The sequence below is a fragment of the Miniopterus schreibersii genome (genome assembly GCF_964146895.1).
Source record: "Miniopterus schreibersii genome assembly, chromosome: 2".
NCBI classification, from domain to species: Eukaryota; Metazoa; Chordata; class Mammalia; order Chiroptera; family Miniopteridae; genus Miniopterus; species Miniopterus schreibersii.
The window spans coordinates 145,429,887-145,446,099 of NC_138102.1; the positions used below are offsets into that span (position 1 = coordinate 145,429,887).

General features: G+C 39.9%; 1 protein-coding gene across 4 annotated transcripts; it reads left to right on the top strand.

Moving 5' to 3' along the window:
* Positions 1–569: 569 nt before the first annotated feature.
* On the top strand, positions 570–14,647 carry SLC38A2 (solute carrier family 38 member 2). Of its 4 annotated transcripts, none has more exons than XM_081127077.1 (16): positions 570–995; positions 2,123–2,319; positions 2,606–2,687; positions 2,839–2,954; positions 5,538–5,611; positions 5,714–5,806; positions 5,931–6,012; positions 7,626–7,708; positions 8,125–8,183; positions 8,277–8,441; positions 9,078–9,157; positions 9,266–9,366; positions 9,939–10,063; positions 10,416–10,560; positions 10,673–10,770; positions 11,530–14,647. In XM_081127077.1, the coding sequence occupies exons 2-16, from the start codon at positions 2,204–2,206 to the stop codon at positions 11,626–11,628; spliced, it is 1,518 nt and encodes a 505-aa protein (XP_080983203.1). In that variant the 5' UTR covers positions 570–995; positions 2,123–2,203; the 3' UTR covers positions 11,629–14,647. The 4 variants fall into 4 exon arrangements, with proteins under 4 accessions (XP_080983203.1, XP_080983205.1, XP_080983204.1 ...); XM_081127078.1 differs by having other exon boundaries at positions 907–995; positions 2,127–2,319; XM_081127079.1 differs by lacking the exon at positions 2,839–2,954 and having other exon boundaries at positions 709–995.
* Positions 14,648–16,213: the final 1,566 nt, after the last annotated feature.

Here is a 16,213-nt window from a genome sequence, read left to right on the forward strand (position 1 = left end):
TCCCACAGCCTCTTTGGAAGAGCCGGTGCCCCCTAACCGGAGGCCCCAGCGGGGCCCCCCATCTAGAGGTCTGGCTTGCAGTTCAGGATGTCGCTTTCCCCCTGGTACTGTTTCCATGTTCATGCGTGAAGGGTATCCCGACTCGGAGCTGCCCACCCACCTCATCGGCCAGTGCTAAAGAGCGAAAGCCGGTCTAGGTGAAGAAAGAACAGAAACCGACCACGGAGACAACGTTGCCGAGGGGTGGGGGGGAAAGAACCCATGCAAATCACAAACACAACAGGCAGGAAAGGGTTGAGTGGGCGGAATGTGTCCCCAAAAAAGCCTTGAGTAGAAAGCAGAGTGCTGGTAGCACCGACGGAAGGGAATTTGAAGAAGACTCCTTAAGGACGAACGCGAAGGTTGGGCACCAGGCGGGGCTGAAATGACTAGGAAAGCGCGGGGCGGGGGGACCTGCCCAGGCTGACCGGGGAGCTGGAGAGAGCAGGGGTTGGCGTTCCGGGAGGCTGGGGGGGGCCCGGGGGCGGGGCGGGCGCCGAGTCCTCCGCCGGCGTGGGGGCGGGAGTCGCGGGAATGGGCCGGACCTGCGGCCCGGGGCGGGCCCGGGGCCTAGCCCAGGTGGTGTTGACAAAGAGAGCACCCGGAGGCCCCGCCCCGCCTGGCGCGTCCGCGCCGGCCGCTTTAACCAGCCGCTCTCGCCGCCGCTCGGGAGTCCCGCAACGTAGCTGTGCCGGAGCACTTTGCCCTGCGCCACCCCCGGCAGCCCGACCACGCGTTCTCGCGCGCTCGCGCCTTTCCACTGAGGCGGCGGACGCCGGACCATTGGGGGGCAGCTTGCCATTTCCTTTTTTTATTAAAATTATTTTTTCTGCTTATTGTTGGGGATTTTTTGTTTTGTTTTCGATTTTTTTTAATTTTTTTTTTTTTTTCGCTGAGAACAACCTACTGAAGGCGTTTGTGTGGCATTCCGGGATTCAGGAGCGGAGACCACTGAGGTAAAAGGGCGCTGGGGTGTCTCAAAGGGAGCCAGGCCCGGGCGGGAGTGGGGGAGGGGCGCCCGGGAGGGGCCGCGGCGGGAAGGCAGCTGCGGGGGTCGTTTCTCCCCCCCCCGCCCCCCATGGGCGGGCGATTACTGTCGGCGGAGCCGGCCTTAGACCCCGGCCCACCGGGGGGGTTCGCCGCCCACCTTCGCCTGGGGAAGGGTGTGCGGCGCGGGGGCCGCCTGCCCGCCCGGAGCGGAACCGCATTCTCCCGTTAGGGGGAGGGGTGCCAGCCGGGCCCGCGTCTCTGTTGCGGCAAGTCTTGTGACTGATTTGCATCCATAAAAATAATTAAATCCAGGGTGTCTGGAATTTGGGGGCGCGGAGGTGGGTCTAGGCTTTTAGTAGCGTGGCAGAGGCCACGATTGGGGAAGACGGGCCGAGGACGTTTGACAATCGGCGGTCGATATTGCATCAGTTTTCGTTCCCGGTATAGGAGTGGCCGGCGGGGCGAAGCGCTCGCCAGCCAAATGCCAGCGGACTTGAGTGCTCCAGGGCACGAGCGTGCGCGTGTAAACAAACCCGCAGCGCTCGTGGAAACGGGTGTTACCGTTCCCGGCCCGCCCGCCGCGGACTCCGTCAGCCTTTCCGCCCCTCGAGTGGGCTAAGCGCCGCAGGGGCATTCCCCCCTCGGGGGGCTCCGGGCGAGAGGGACGGGTTACTCGGCCACGCTGTTGAAATGCTAGGAACGGGGAGCTGGCTGCGCGCCTGGGCGGCGTGCACCCCTAGCCAGTGCCTGGGTGGGCCGTGTGCCCTGGTGCCCGGGCGCGACCGGCGGCTGTGGGGTAGAGCAGCAGACCTCCCCGCACCCCTCCCGATCTCGGAGCGGGGGGGGGGGGCACTAAAATCCGCTGAGAGGCCTCGGGGTTGGAAGGGCCCGGGACCTCGGCCCGCGGCGGCCCCATCTTTGTTCTCGGCGGCTTCACCGTCTGTACTTTTCCAAAGCCCCTCGGCGCGCCCGGGCCCCTCGAGCTGGTACTTTTCCACTCGCCTCGGATGAATCAGCCGCCTGCGCCGCCCGCCGGCGTCACGTGACGAGCGGGCGCTGCGGGTCTGACGCGCCGCCTCTCCCCTCTTCGCAGGCAGCTCGCCGGCCCGGGCCCCGCAACAGACAAAAGGAGTCCAGTGTTCCTCGAAGCCTCTGAGTCCTCCCGGTGCCCAGCATGAAGAAAGCCGAAGTGGGAAGGTTCAACATTTCCCCGGATGAGGACAGCAGCAGCTACAGTTCCAACAGTGACTTCAACTACTCCTACCCCACCAAGCAAGCTGCTCTGAAAAGGTGGGACGAGTGTCCTTTGTAAAATGCGGCTTGTGCGAGTGGGGGTTTCTTCGGAGACTCTGCTTCTGTTTCTTTAATTTACTGTAGCGTTTGGAGAGGGATGTCTGAAAGCGTATCCGGTTGTCTTATTGCAATGACAGTATCTGGCGTGAAAGTCGACTCCTACTTAAAACTTACGTATTTAAATAAAGGTGTGTGATAACCGAAGGGCTGTTTTGTGTTAAAGCATTCCAGGGTATATTTTGATCCAACCTAAGATTTCCCTTTTTCTTTTTTCCTTTCGCAGCCATTATGTAGATGTAGATCCTGAAAACCAGAACTTTTTACTTGAATCGAATTTGGGGAAAAAGAAGTATGAAACAGACTTTGTAAGTTAAAAATAATAATAACTTGTGTGTCTGTGGCTTTATGGAGTTAAAGAATAGTTTTACTTTTAGATTTCAAATCTAACTTGCCCAAAGCTGGTTTTCTCCATTTAATTATTGTTATATGTTTGGTTATCGTTTTCCCTCTATGTAGCATCCAGGTACTACTTCCTTTGGAATGTCAGTATTTAATCTGAGCAATGCGATTGTGGGCAGTGGAATCCTTGGGCTTTCTTATGCCATGGCTAATACTGGAATTGCTCTTTTTATGTAAGTATGTGTAAGTAGTGAGTCTGCCATGCAGGGCAGTTCATATGATGATAGAACGTGTTTTGGCTCCAGAAACTGACTTGAAAATCACTCGCTTAAAATTTTAAATATGAGAAATCAAAAAATATTTTATTCTGGTATATAATCGCATATCAAGAAAGCCAATTAGTTAGGAAAAAAATAGGACAATTAAAACTGATAATTAAGACAGAAGTCTTTAAGTCAATAGAAATAGCTAAGACATTTTTCACAGGGGTGAATATTTCAAAGGAACTATTGATAAATCCAGGGTAGTTAGAAATTTTGTTCTGGCATACTCTGAAGCAAAAAAAAGTAAAGCATAGTACTTCAATCAGTTTGGTAAATTGACATGATCTCCCCGAGGACCTGTAGCCCCTGCGTGCATGACAAAAACAATTACTTTTTAGAAAATATATAAGATGTGGTAGTATTTGCCTAACCTGAAATATGTTTGTTTTAAGAAAACTGAGTCATAAAGCAGCTGAAAAGCAACCCATATGTGTTTTATGGCTTGTTTATATTTATTCCAGATCTGTGTGATTGTCATAGCAAAAAATTAATATATTTTAATTAGTATCTGCTTTTAAATGTTTTTTTCTTAATTGTCAAGTTAGAATTGGCTACTTCTGTGCTTTCCAGCATGTATACCTGGAATAGAATTTTGGAGCTAAGAAAACTTTAGAGAAAGTGGTTAACCATTGTGGGGTTACTGACCCTTGGAGAATATAGTAGAAAGTATGGGCCTTATTTCCAAAACTACAATAAAGTTGAGCATACATTTTCAATGATGTTTATGTCGTAGGTATTAAGTTTAAGTACCTTTGGGCTTCTGGCTAAGTCAATTTCTGTGGAAGATGTATGATCGATTTTGTTGTACAGATGAAGAAAGATGGAATTGTCCCTTTGTGACACGTACACTTTTTGTTAGCTGACTGGTGCCTTCTCCAGCAGAATAGAAATTCATGAAAAGAAAAGCAGACTTTTGCAATGTTCTGCTTTTTGGTGAAGTTCCACGCTGAAATTAAGCACAGTTTGAGCTTTGAAAGCCAGGATTCAGTCAGCTTGCTTCATTAACCATGAGGCTTTTGAGACCTCTTGCTAAAGTGAAGGGCCAGGAATTTACATAGAAAGGACCCTAGACTTTCAGAGTTTTTAGTGGGAAAATTGAATGGCATCCTTGTTAAGTATTTGAAAGCCTTCCTAACTCTTACTATAAAAACTGGAGGCAGTTTTTAAGTGGGATTCTAGTGCAGTATTTACCTCGCATCTCTGTTTCATAAGTGAAACCACAATTCTGATATATTAGCCTTGTACTTTGGAAATTATACTTTAATAGGGTCTCTGTGTTTGGTGATTATGGTTAAATAGTATCTGGAGTGCTAAAGTGAGTTTCGAATCTGTCAGTGTTTTACTCTGCAGCTAACCTTATCAAGTAGAATCAATCTTGAGGTTGAAAGAGAGCTCGAAGGTTCTGAAGTCCGTCCCTCATTATCATTTCAGTGTAAGAGAAAGGAAGACTGAATTTGTCAGCACACTTTGAAAATTGTTTTTGATTAAACCAACACCTTTGTCTAGTTAGAGGTGAGGCTGATGATGTTATTTCCCACCTCAGATTAGACCCCATAAAACTTTTGGCATTAGAAGAGCAGTTTGACGTCACCACCTATCTTTAACTAACAGACGTCAGTTTCTTTACCAGACCTTATATGGTACTGTATTCCATTTGCTCATACAGAATAAAAAAAAAAACAAAAAAAACGTGAGTGTCTTTATTTGCAGAGTTTCCTGTGAGTTTCCCTGATTTCCATATGTTGTTCCTTTTACTAAGAAGAAATTTATATTTTTCTTGGCTTGCCCTGGGGGAAGCTGAAATGAGAGAGAACCTGTGCCCTAAAGGAAAACATTCGGGAACCTTAGTCCCTCTCTGTTCTTTTTTTTTCCCACCCTGTTCCAGAGAGGATATAGCCTAGACAGTTGGACTAATAAGCCTACTTGTTCTATCTAGCACAGGCATTGTTTAACTTTGTGATAGTGCTGGGCCTGTATTCCATACCATGGGATGCAATATATATTGTCACATTGGTTACTTCTCTGATTTGTGCTATCTCAGTTGGATTTCAAAAGTACCTTGTAGGCTCGGTTTCCTGGCAGGCATTACCACCATTTTACAGGTAAAATGAACTATTAAAGTACAGATAAGTGGCAAGTATGCAGCTAATTATTATGGTGCCAGAATCAAATTATAGGTCCATAACTCCACCACTTTAAAGTTTGGCTTTCCAGTGTCTCCCTACATGTTTTGTTCAGTGTGTAAACCCCTGCTCTTACCAGTACTGTAGAACCTATTCTATTACCTGAGATATGATGCATGTTTTTAGGGCCAGGTAAGAGAATATGTTGACACTCTAGCTTAGGACAGTGTCATTCTCGAGGGCATTCTATCTAGCACGAGAAATGTTAGGACAAGTTGCATATTTAATGTTCAAATAACAACCCAAAAGAATTGTCTTTAAATAAAGCTGTGCTTGTTTATAACCCTGCACCTTTTCTCTCTCTCATCAGAATTCTCTTGACATTTGTGTCAATATTTTCCCTGTATTCTGTTCATCTCCTTTTGAAGACTGCCAATGAAGGAGGTATGGTAGCATTCTTGGTATTTCTAAAACAATTATGCCTGTCATGATTATGTTTCCCATATAAAATACTTGCTTCATGCTTCTGTGTTCTTCAAATTATAGGGTCTTTATTATACGAACAATTGGGACAAAAAGCATTTGGATTGGTTGGAAAGCTTGCAGCCTCTGGATCAATTACAATGCAGAACATTGGAGGTAAGAATTTTTTAAAAGGTGATTTGGTAGACTTTTTGCTTTGTGTAGCAGAGTGGTGACACGTTACTTTTGGTGTCACGTGTCACATTTTGCACTTGTAATGGTATAATTTTTTTCCCTCCAGCTATGTCAAGCTACCTCTTCATAGTGAAATATGAGTTACCTTTGGTGATCAAGGCATTACTGAACATTGAAGATACAACTGGGTAGGTGCTAAGTAAGGTTGCTCATAAGAAACAATTCTAATCTAAAATGGTTAGAGACATTTTATCAAAGTTGGATACAAAACGATTATCCATAAATTACTGTAAATGTTATTGATGAAACAGAACTTTTGAGAATGAAAGGCCAAAGGTCTACACCATAGCTAGTCCTATAACTCTGGATAATTCATTTCTAATCTACATGTAAAAACAGATTTTCTAAACTTTTCTCTATATTTACTCTTTTTAAGAAATTATAGCTGAATAACACATACCTTAGCCTACATTAGGACTGCCGCTTTGAATTACATTAAAAACCAATTCCTGTCTGCTTTTCACAAATTAAAAGTGTTTAAAACTTAATCTATTTAAAATGTGTATTACCAGAAAATGTATGACCATTCTGTGGAATTTTTATTCTACTAGCAAAGTTACTCATGCCAGGGGACTAACAGATTTTTATCTAAAGTAAACATTGGGGAAGATAATTTACTTCCCCACTTACTGGCAGCCCTTTATCTCAAAAAACAGAGGTGTTGTGGTTATCTCCATGCTTTAGAAATTTATTTTAGTAATCTGATTTTTGTTTTTTAAATATATCTATATTGATATCAGAGAGAGGAAGGGAGAGAGAGATAGAAACATCAATGATGAGAGAGTCGCCATTGATCGCCTGCCTCCTACACGCCCCCAACTGGGGAACGAGCCTGCAACTCAGGCATGTGCCCTGACCTGCGAATCGAACCTCGGTCTCCTGGATCCTAGGTCAATGCCCAACCACTGAGCCACGCCTGGCCGGGCAGTAATCTAATCTTTAGATACTAGTTTTCTGTTGGGCCTTTGTTGCTGAAGTGAGTGGAGTAGAATTCACCAGGCAATTAGAATTTAAAATAGTGATTTAAAAGAGAGGGTATAGTTAATTACCTAAAAAGGAAAAATATTGCTAGAACTTTTAGGACTTATGGGTAATATTTTCTCTTCAGAAGGGATTTTTGACTATTTTGGAGTTAAGGTGGGTCAAGGTATTAAAGCATACTCTTGACATCCTGGAATAAGTCCTGGTTTGGGGATTGGGTTTTATTGTTTTGCTTTTGCCTATGTATCTTATCTAAATATGAAAAAATTTCCTTGTTGAAGTATTTCATATGTACATTTGCTAACAAATTTCTGAAAGAAGCTTGTTTTAAAATTTTCTTGTTTCTAGCATTAAAAATTGCAAGCCAAAGCTATGACAAAGTTGGTGTGCAATTTTTCTGAAAATGTTCAAAGATAAGATTACTGACTTAACAGTACCTCTTTGTTCTCTATATTAGTAGCAAGTATTTAAGAAGTATTTCATGTTATGAATCAGCTGGCAGCCTTCCCAGAGCAAACAGTGGGACAAAAGTTACACTGTTTCATACCCCATTTCTAACCTGAGTGAATATTCATCCAGCATACAAAATTTGAGATTTATTCCTGTTTTTAGACTTTTTGAATAAGTGATACTTCCAAACCTATCTTTTTTGTGTGTGTTTTTATAGTATTTGTATAAAGTGAGTTCTGAAAGAAGATGTGTATATTCTTCTGAGAATATTGTGACTGGTTTGACCTTGTGTTTCTTTTCTTTAATTCAGACTGTGGTATCTGAACGGCGACTATTTGGTCCTGCTGGTGTCATTGGTGCTCATTCTTCCTTTGTCGCTGCTGAGAAATTTAGGTGAGCAAACCCATCTCTAGACTTGAAATGATCCTATCACCAGCTAACTGGCTTTCTCTTAATAGACATTGAGCTAAAAAGCTCTAAACACATATCTTTGGGAGTTGCAGCATACTAACCTCCATAGGTCTTTCAAAATCCTAGCACATTCACTAGCAAGGTACCAAAATATGTTGCTGACATTTTATAGTTTATTATACTTTGTAAATAATAATATAAGATGGATGAAAGTTTTTATTATTTTAGTAACTAGTAACTATTTTTAAGTAATTCTATAGCTTAGTATATAAGAATTAAAAACAATATTGGAACCATACAAGTCTTTCAAGCAGAATTGAGTTATTTACTAGGGAAAAGTATATTTGCTCTAAACCTATTTCATTAAATTAACATTTCCCCCCCCCTCCCTCCCCCAGGATATTTGGGATATACCAGTGGCTTTTCCTTGTTATGTATGCTCTTCTTTCTGATTGTGGTAGGTATAACTTCTTTAAAGCTAGAAATTTTTTGTTTTTATAAGCCCTGTCACATTATTCAGTTTAACACATGAAAAATAATATATTTTCAGGTGATTTGCAAGAAATTTGAGATTGCTTGTCCTTTTGAAGATTATTCATTGATTAGTGAGGCAGTGAATATGACCTTCATACAGCCAACAGCTTTAGTACCTCATATGGCATTTAACACGACTGATGATTCTTGCAGACCATATTATTTTACCTTCAACTCACAGGTAACTAAATATAATCTTTATTTTCTGAAAGGAAGATTTTAGGGGGGAAAAAGAGGGAAACTACTGGAAATTTTAACATAATTCCCAAGGTAAAGGGAGGAGGGGTGAGAACTGCTCTTTAGAAAACATGATTAGCTTATTATTGAGGGCTGAGAAGAAAAAACACTGGTTTATGTCTTAAAATAGAATTTTAAAATGCCTGGCCTGTGTGTCTCAGTGGTTGAGCATCGACCTATTAATCTGGAGATCCACGGTTCCATTCCGGTCACGGCACATGCCCTGGTTTTGGGCTCAATCTCCAGTAGGGGGCGTGCAGGAGGCAGCTGATCGATGATTTTCTCTCATCACTGATGTTTCTATCTCTCCCTCTCCCTTCCTCTCTCTGAAATCAATAAAAATATTTTTTTAAAATAGATTTTAAACTGAAATAATCATATGATAATGGACACATTCAGAAGTTAGGATACTGATCACATATAGTGAACAAATTAGAAGATTAGAATCTAATTATGTAAGGAAAATTAATTATTTTAGCTTTTGATTATAAGATTAGTTGATATAAAATATAAGTTGCAGAACTGTGGTAACACAAGTTTGTTACATTAGGATATTGAGTATATTTTTATATCTTTGCAGACCGTCTATGCTGTGCCAATTCTGACCTTTTCATTTGTCTGTCATCCTGCTATTCTTCCCATTTATGAAGAGCTGAAAGAGTGAGTTCTGTACCTATTTTCATATAGATTTATTGGAAAAATATGATTTGATTACTGCTGTAACTACTGCTAATATATATTTTTGTATTTTTCTTTAAATTTACATAGCCGCAGCCGTAGGAGAATGATGAATGTATCCAAGATTTCATTTTTTGCTATGTTTCTCATGTACCTGCTTGCTGCCCTCTTCGGATACTTGACATTTTATGGTAAATAATGTCTGGTTTACCAAAAAAAAAAATTACATTGTGAAATGAAATTGATATTTTGATATGTATAATTCTAATTACTTAAAAATTCAGTCTGTTTTAGTATATTTCATTAGTGATGAGAAATAGAATTTAGAGCTTAGACTTTCCTATAGTATATTTAATCAGTAATTTCTACAATCCAGGTTTAAAAGTATATCATTTGTCATCTGATGCCATTTTTATATGATGTACTTACATCTAAGTTCATTCTACCTATCTCCTCCCGTCACTTTCAAATTATACAAGACACACAAACTGTAAGCCAAACCATGGGATTTAGCTGTTTAGCTCCTGTTGTTTTTAATGGGGGTCATGGGGCTAAATCTCTACTTGGTATTTAGAAATATTTTCCTTCAATGTTATTTTAATTGCATTAACCCTAATTCCAAATTAATCTTATTAGCCTCTTAGTTGGTAGTCATTTTGTGAGTAGCTAATAACTTCGGTGCAAATTTTGCCACAAGTTAGACTTTCTACCTATCTTCAGAGAAAATAGCACTCTTAAAAGTTTGTTTTTTCTTTCTCCACAGAAAACGTTGAGTCAGAATTGCTTCACACCTACTCTAATGTCATGGGAGCTGATATCCTCCTTCTCATTGTCCGTTTGGCTGTGTTAGTGGCCGTCACCCTGACAGTTCCAGTCGTTATTTTCCCAGTAAGTAATCACTTGCTCTCTTTTCAGTAGGAATGAGTTTAAAGGTGAAGATTTGTGAGATTTTTATCTTCTGGGAGAAGGGAAACACCACTAAAGTATTACTGAGTTGATGGGTTTTTTGAAGGGGCTTTTTAAAATACTTTGTAAATTTTCAAAACATTTTAGGGCATGTTTTCCATAATTGTAGATATTAAGTGATCTTTCAGGATTCAAATGTTTAGAAAACAGCAGAAGAGGTGGCACAATTTTATCATTTAAATAGCTGCTTGCTTTTAGATAGATTTTCTATTTGGGTTTTTTATTCATTAAAGCTGGAACTTTAACTTGTTTATCTGTTTGTTTATTTTTGCAGATCCGGGGTTCCATAACTCACTTATTTTGCTCAACAAAAGATTTCAGCTGGTGGCGTCATAGTCTCATTACAATATCCATCTTGGCATTTACCAATTTGCTTGTCATTTTTGTCCCGACTATTAGAGATATCTTTGGTTTCATTGGTAAGTTTTAGAAAGTATCAAGGTTGACTTAAATATCAGGAATTTTAAGGTTAAAAAATGGATGACAAGTGATTTATTGAATTCTCAAGAAATGGTAAATATTCTTTTCCAGGTGCATCTGCAGCTGCTATGTTGATTTTTATTCTTCCATCTGCCTTCTATATCAAGTTAGTTAAGAAAGAAACTATGAAATCTGTACAAAAGATTGGGGTGAGTAAGATTATGACTATAGAAACAGTAATCTTTCAATATCAGAAATTCCTCAACTGATTTTAATTTTAGTCTCTTAGCTATCATTTGTTACAGTTTCACTTTTAAGTTTCTAGTAAATGTTTCTATAACAGTGTGCTTCACAAATGAAAGATTGGGGGCAAGGAGGTGGAAGAGTTTGCCTTCTAATACATGCTTAAGTTAATTGCAAGAAAGTTATTAGATATTATAGAGATAGAGTATAAAGTGTAAAGATACTTTCCTTAGCTGTAAGTATTTGTTGAACCAGTATTTGGGGGGCTGCCTGTTGTATGACAGGCACTTAAATGGGCCTTGAGTATATAAAAGAGAAAAAGATGGCATGTTTAGTCAAGCAAGATAGACCATGATATGTTAAGTGTAAATGATTCTGGTGGGTCTATTAAGAAAAAGACTGCTTTTCAGTCCTTATTAATACTCTACGAACATTCTAGTCTAAAGTACTAGAATTGTAAGAGACTTATTTACCTTTTCATTTGGAAAGAATGAAATTTAAAAGTGAAATTTTGAAGCTTTCAGAGGTAATTATTTTGTATTATAGATGACCCCTTGATTACTTAAAATCATTTAAATATTTTTATAGCAAGGTGAAACTGTAGCTCTATAAAATATTGACGTAATTTTAGTAATCATAAGCCCATTTTTAAAAGTAGAAAGAGGAATGTTGAACATATAAGTTTTGTTCCTTGCTGATCAGCATTCTCTGTGTGCTTATTGCAGGCTTTGCTCTTCCTGTTAAGTGGTGTAGTGGTGATGATCGGAAGCATGGCCTTGATTATTCTGGATTGGGTACACAATGCCAAGGAAGGTGGCCATTAACTGCCACCACTAAAACTTCAATAATCCATTTGATGCCAGTGTTGAGTCAACTCTCAGCTACTATGAAATTTCACCTAATGTTTTCAGTTTCACTTCCTTTTGAAGTGCAGATTCCTCACTGGTTCTTCTGAGTGCAGAATAAGGGAACTCTTTTTGGTTTTTTTTGTTTTTTTTTTTAAAGGAACTATTCTGTATGATAGAAATGGACATTAACAACAAAACCACGAGTCTCGGGTTAATGGAAGTGACAATTTTATTCCATTCCAGAGAATGGACGAACTCTTTTATCAAGCCACATGTTTGGCTGTGTCATTGTTTAACTTGGATATTTTATGGTTTTACTTGAATGTGCCTAATGGAACCATTTGATGTGAGAAACAATTCTTAATTTACAGCAAAGTATTGAAATAACCATTGAGAAAAACACTATTATTTTTTGTACCAAAAATACTGAAAGACCTCAGAAGTACTATTTTACTTTTAAAAGATGCTTTTTTTGAACATTGTCCAAAAATGGTTGTCAATAAATTCCGTAAAAAAATTTTCATTGGTGTTTAAAAACAAATGAGTATTATGAAATGAATTGCCTTTTTGTAGGCATAATAAGCCAAATACTTTTTTTATCCAAAATGATTTTTAGACAAAATGATGTAATGACTAATTGTACTATGAGTAGGAGCATAGTTTTTTTTCCATTCAAACTTCACCCTTCAAGGATAATTGACGGCTTATTGTTATACCAAATCAGATGAACTCTGTTCATCGTTTTTCTTCTGTGTTCCCAAATAATTTAGTTCATTCAGACAAATATTTATGGCTTCAGTCTATTAGAGCAGAAGATTATACAGATATTTCTGTGGGAAGTAAAGTAACTAATTTTGAGGTACCAAATAGTGCAATTGGGTAAAACAGGGTTTATTCAGTTGCATCTGTTTCCAGAGCTGGATTGACAGCTCTGGTGTTTTTGGGCCAGCCCTTTTTTGACATTGCTTCCAGCAGTGGAAACTGGGCATTTGATGGCTATGTAAGCCAAAACTATTCTATCTAGAGTACGACTTTTCAAAATGCTCATCTGCTACTGGAGGTGTGAATTACTTGATACTATATGGCTTAGTCGTGTTCATGTTTTGTCTACAGTAGAGGTCTGATCCACAGGTTACACCGGTATTTGGGATAATACTAAGTTCTCTTCATATAGGCCACTGGGTTTCTCATGCAGTAAGGTTTTTTTAAAAACTTACTTGCACTGAATTGTCATCTCATTCTTGTACAACATAGAATTATTTGTTTACATCCAACAAATGGTTAGCTAGGGAAAACAGTGCAACCTGAGTGTAAGTAGTTGGTCCAACTGCATGTTCACCCTTCCATGTAAATTGCAGTTAGAACTGAAAAAATTACTTGGCTTTTAAGAGCACATTTATTGTACGTTATGGTGTATGGTGAATATATTATTAAATAATGTGGTACTTTGTTCATTAGGCATAATGTCCAAAATCTAATACATAATTCCATTAGTGGTTGAGGGAAGCAAATAATGAAATCATCAGTTGGTCATCTGGCTGTTAAAGGTTTTCTCTTGAACTAAACATTTTTAGTTCTAGGCAAGGGCCAGAAATGTGGCGGACATGGTTTTTGTTACGCATTCTTGTATTATATGTGACTAGTTTATAGACCAGGTATGTCTGTCTGTACTTAAAGACCCTTGTGGAACTGGAAGACGTCTTGTAGTGCTACATTGGTGAAACCAATGGTCTATTTTTGTTTGTTTCTACAAAAATAAAGTAATTGGGGACCATCTAGAAAGGCAGTGAGAAGGTGGATTCTACAGCACTGCTTTCATTTAATTGGGCTTTTGGTACTCCCTTCGAATCCAGAACCTCACCTCTAGTTCAGACCAAGAATTGGCACTTCTGCTTGAGTTCCTGGAAGAATTGCTGATTTTGTATCTAAGGTCTATCAGAGAATACCAAGTAAAGAGCCATTTTCTACAGTTTACATCCTTCCACGTGGGAGGAAATACCCTGTCAACCAGGAAAGAATGGAAAAAAGTCCTTACAGCAAATTGATGTGGGGGGCTCATCTAATTTTCATTGGCTGTTTGAGGTTCAAAATCAGCTGCCTAGGGTAAATTCCATTGCATGATTTTCTTGGAGCTAGCTTGTCTGTCTTGAGGTTCCTGAACAGTGAATTCCCATTAATAAGCAGTCTTCAGTATTAAAACCACTGTCTTGTCACCTCATTTTGCATTACTGTCTTCCGTGGATGTTTCAGTTATAACTGTAATGTTATTTATAGAACAGCATTAATCCATTAAAGCTAACCTATTTTTCAATATTTATGATAATCTATGTATATACATTGTCTGTCCATATGTATTTGTAAATAGGTTGTATATAATTCCATAGGTCAGGTTTGGGTCTTGGGTTCAAGTGTATATATTCCTGTAACTTTCTTAACTGCATTTTGATGAATTCACATTATGTATATCTAAGAATTGTCCCAAAATTACCTGTACAGAGATGTCAATATAAACAAATTGATAAATTGTGTAAACACTAAAAATTTTAAATATTGTTTAAATTGTATTTGCAATAAACAGACTGGTTGACCATTACATTTTTTTTTTCCATGAAAACTTGGTGCAAGTTCAGCTCTCTTATTTAAATTTTAAAAAGGTCTAAATTTTCAAAATGCAGTAATCAAAATGTGATCTAGTGTAATTAGGTACGTGCCCTTGGCAGGAATCGAACCCGGGACCCTTCAGTTCACGGGCCGATGCTCTAACCACTGAGCCATACCGGCTAGGGCTATTGTTATGAAATCAAATGTGATCTAGTGTAAGGAAAGACCTTTGAGAACCTAGGTGTGTTACTCTTATGTATATAATGTAAAAATCCCCCCTGTACTGTTAGAGGCCAACAATTCCAGTATGACTTGTTGGCAGAGAGTGCTACACCGTTTCAATGAAACAATGTATGTTTTAACTGAACTAAAATAAATACATGCTTAATCCTGAGTAGCAGTGTTTTCTTTGGGGTAATGGGATCAGCAGTGTCTGATGTATTTTGCCAGGACAGTACCTAGCATTTAGGTCCATGTGTTAGTGATTATATAATGATGAAGAAAAAACAGAAAAGTTCTGCTTTTAAATTCCTAAAGATTAGAAATTTACAAAGTGTGAAGAGAAATGAAAAACACTAAAAGTAATCACAAGGACCCAGGCTTAGATCTGCTGTAAGTAGGCCAATAGTGCATCAGAATCACCTGGGAAGTTTTTTTAAAATGCAGCTTTCTGAAGCGTGTCTGGAGGGCCACCCAGAATTTTTCCCTCAGAAAGCTACCCAGGTGGTAACTAATGCACAGTTAAAATTAAGGGGTGCTGAAACTGGCCTGGGAGGTCAGATTAGTTCCACTTTGGTGAATTAGCAAAGGAGAGGAAGTGCTGGAGAGGAATGGACAAGCTGATGGGTGTGTAGGTGCACCTGAGTGACACTAGATGTGAAGATTACAGAGATACAGGGTAACTCCGGTGTGGCCTACTGATGGCCTTAAAAGCTTAGGGCTCCTAAAGAGAGTTATCCAAAGGTGAAAGGAAAAGGCGTTAGCACAGAACAGCAGGTGTACCTGGGAGTGGTTCCAAAGGCAAGGGGGTTCTGAAACAAATACCCATTATCAACATTGGTCAAGTGGAAAGAAATTATTTGTGAGTAGAAAGTGCAGCAGGACTTGAGCAACAAAGTTGCTCATCTGAGAAGCTTTGAACACCTTCCGTGTACAACTAAGATGCCCATGGGAGGGAAAGAGGGTAGGGTTATGTGTCAGACTTGGTGATTTTATTTTTTTCTTAAATATGTTTTTATTGATTTTAGAGTGGCAGGGAGGGAGAAGGAGAGAGAAGATAGAAACATCCATGAGAGGTCATCTGCCTCCTGCACGCCCCTTAGTGGGGATTGAGCCCACAACCCAGCCATGTGCCCTGACTGGGAATGGAACTGGCAACCTCCTCAACCAACTGAGCCACACTGGCTGGGCCAGACTTGGGTTTTAACAAAATCTGTACACTTTCAATAAAACCATTTTTTAAAAATGATACCAAAATGAACCAGAAAGCCAATTTATTAATCTAAAATTAGAAATCGATTTAATGGGTAGGTCCACTCGGGAGACGAAAAGACAGTTTTATAAACAGGCAGCCAGCTATTCCCAAGAGATTTTCAGTAAGCCTGAGGAATAATCTAGAAACATTTCTACTAAACCAGAACTGTTTGCCTTGACTTGGAAATAATCTTACCTGGAGAATTGGCTTACTAAGTTTCTGGTAACAAAGTAAAGAAAATCCTTTTAAACTAGCTTAAGCAAAAATGGTAACAGAGGGAGAGAACTTCTTTGAAGGAGAGTGGAGTACCTCCGGGAAAAGTTAAACGGGCTTCCAAAGGGTCAAACACAATTTGTCCTAGAGACCTCAATGGTGGAAGTGTGTGAGATTTCACTCCAGAGCTCTGCGGTTAGATTCTGAGCAGTTTCTCCAGCCAACTCCTCAGGATAAACATTGGTAAGTAATGGATGCTGATCTTTAACATAG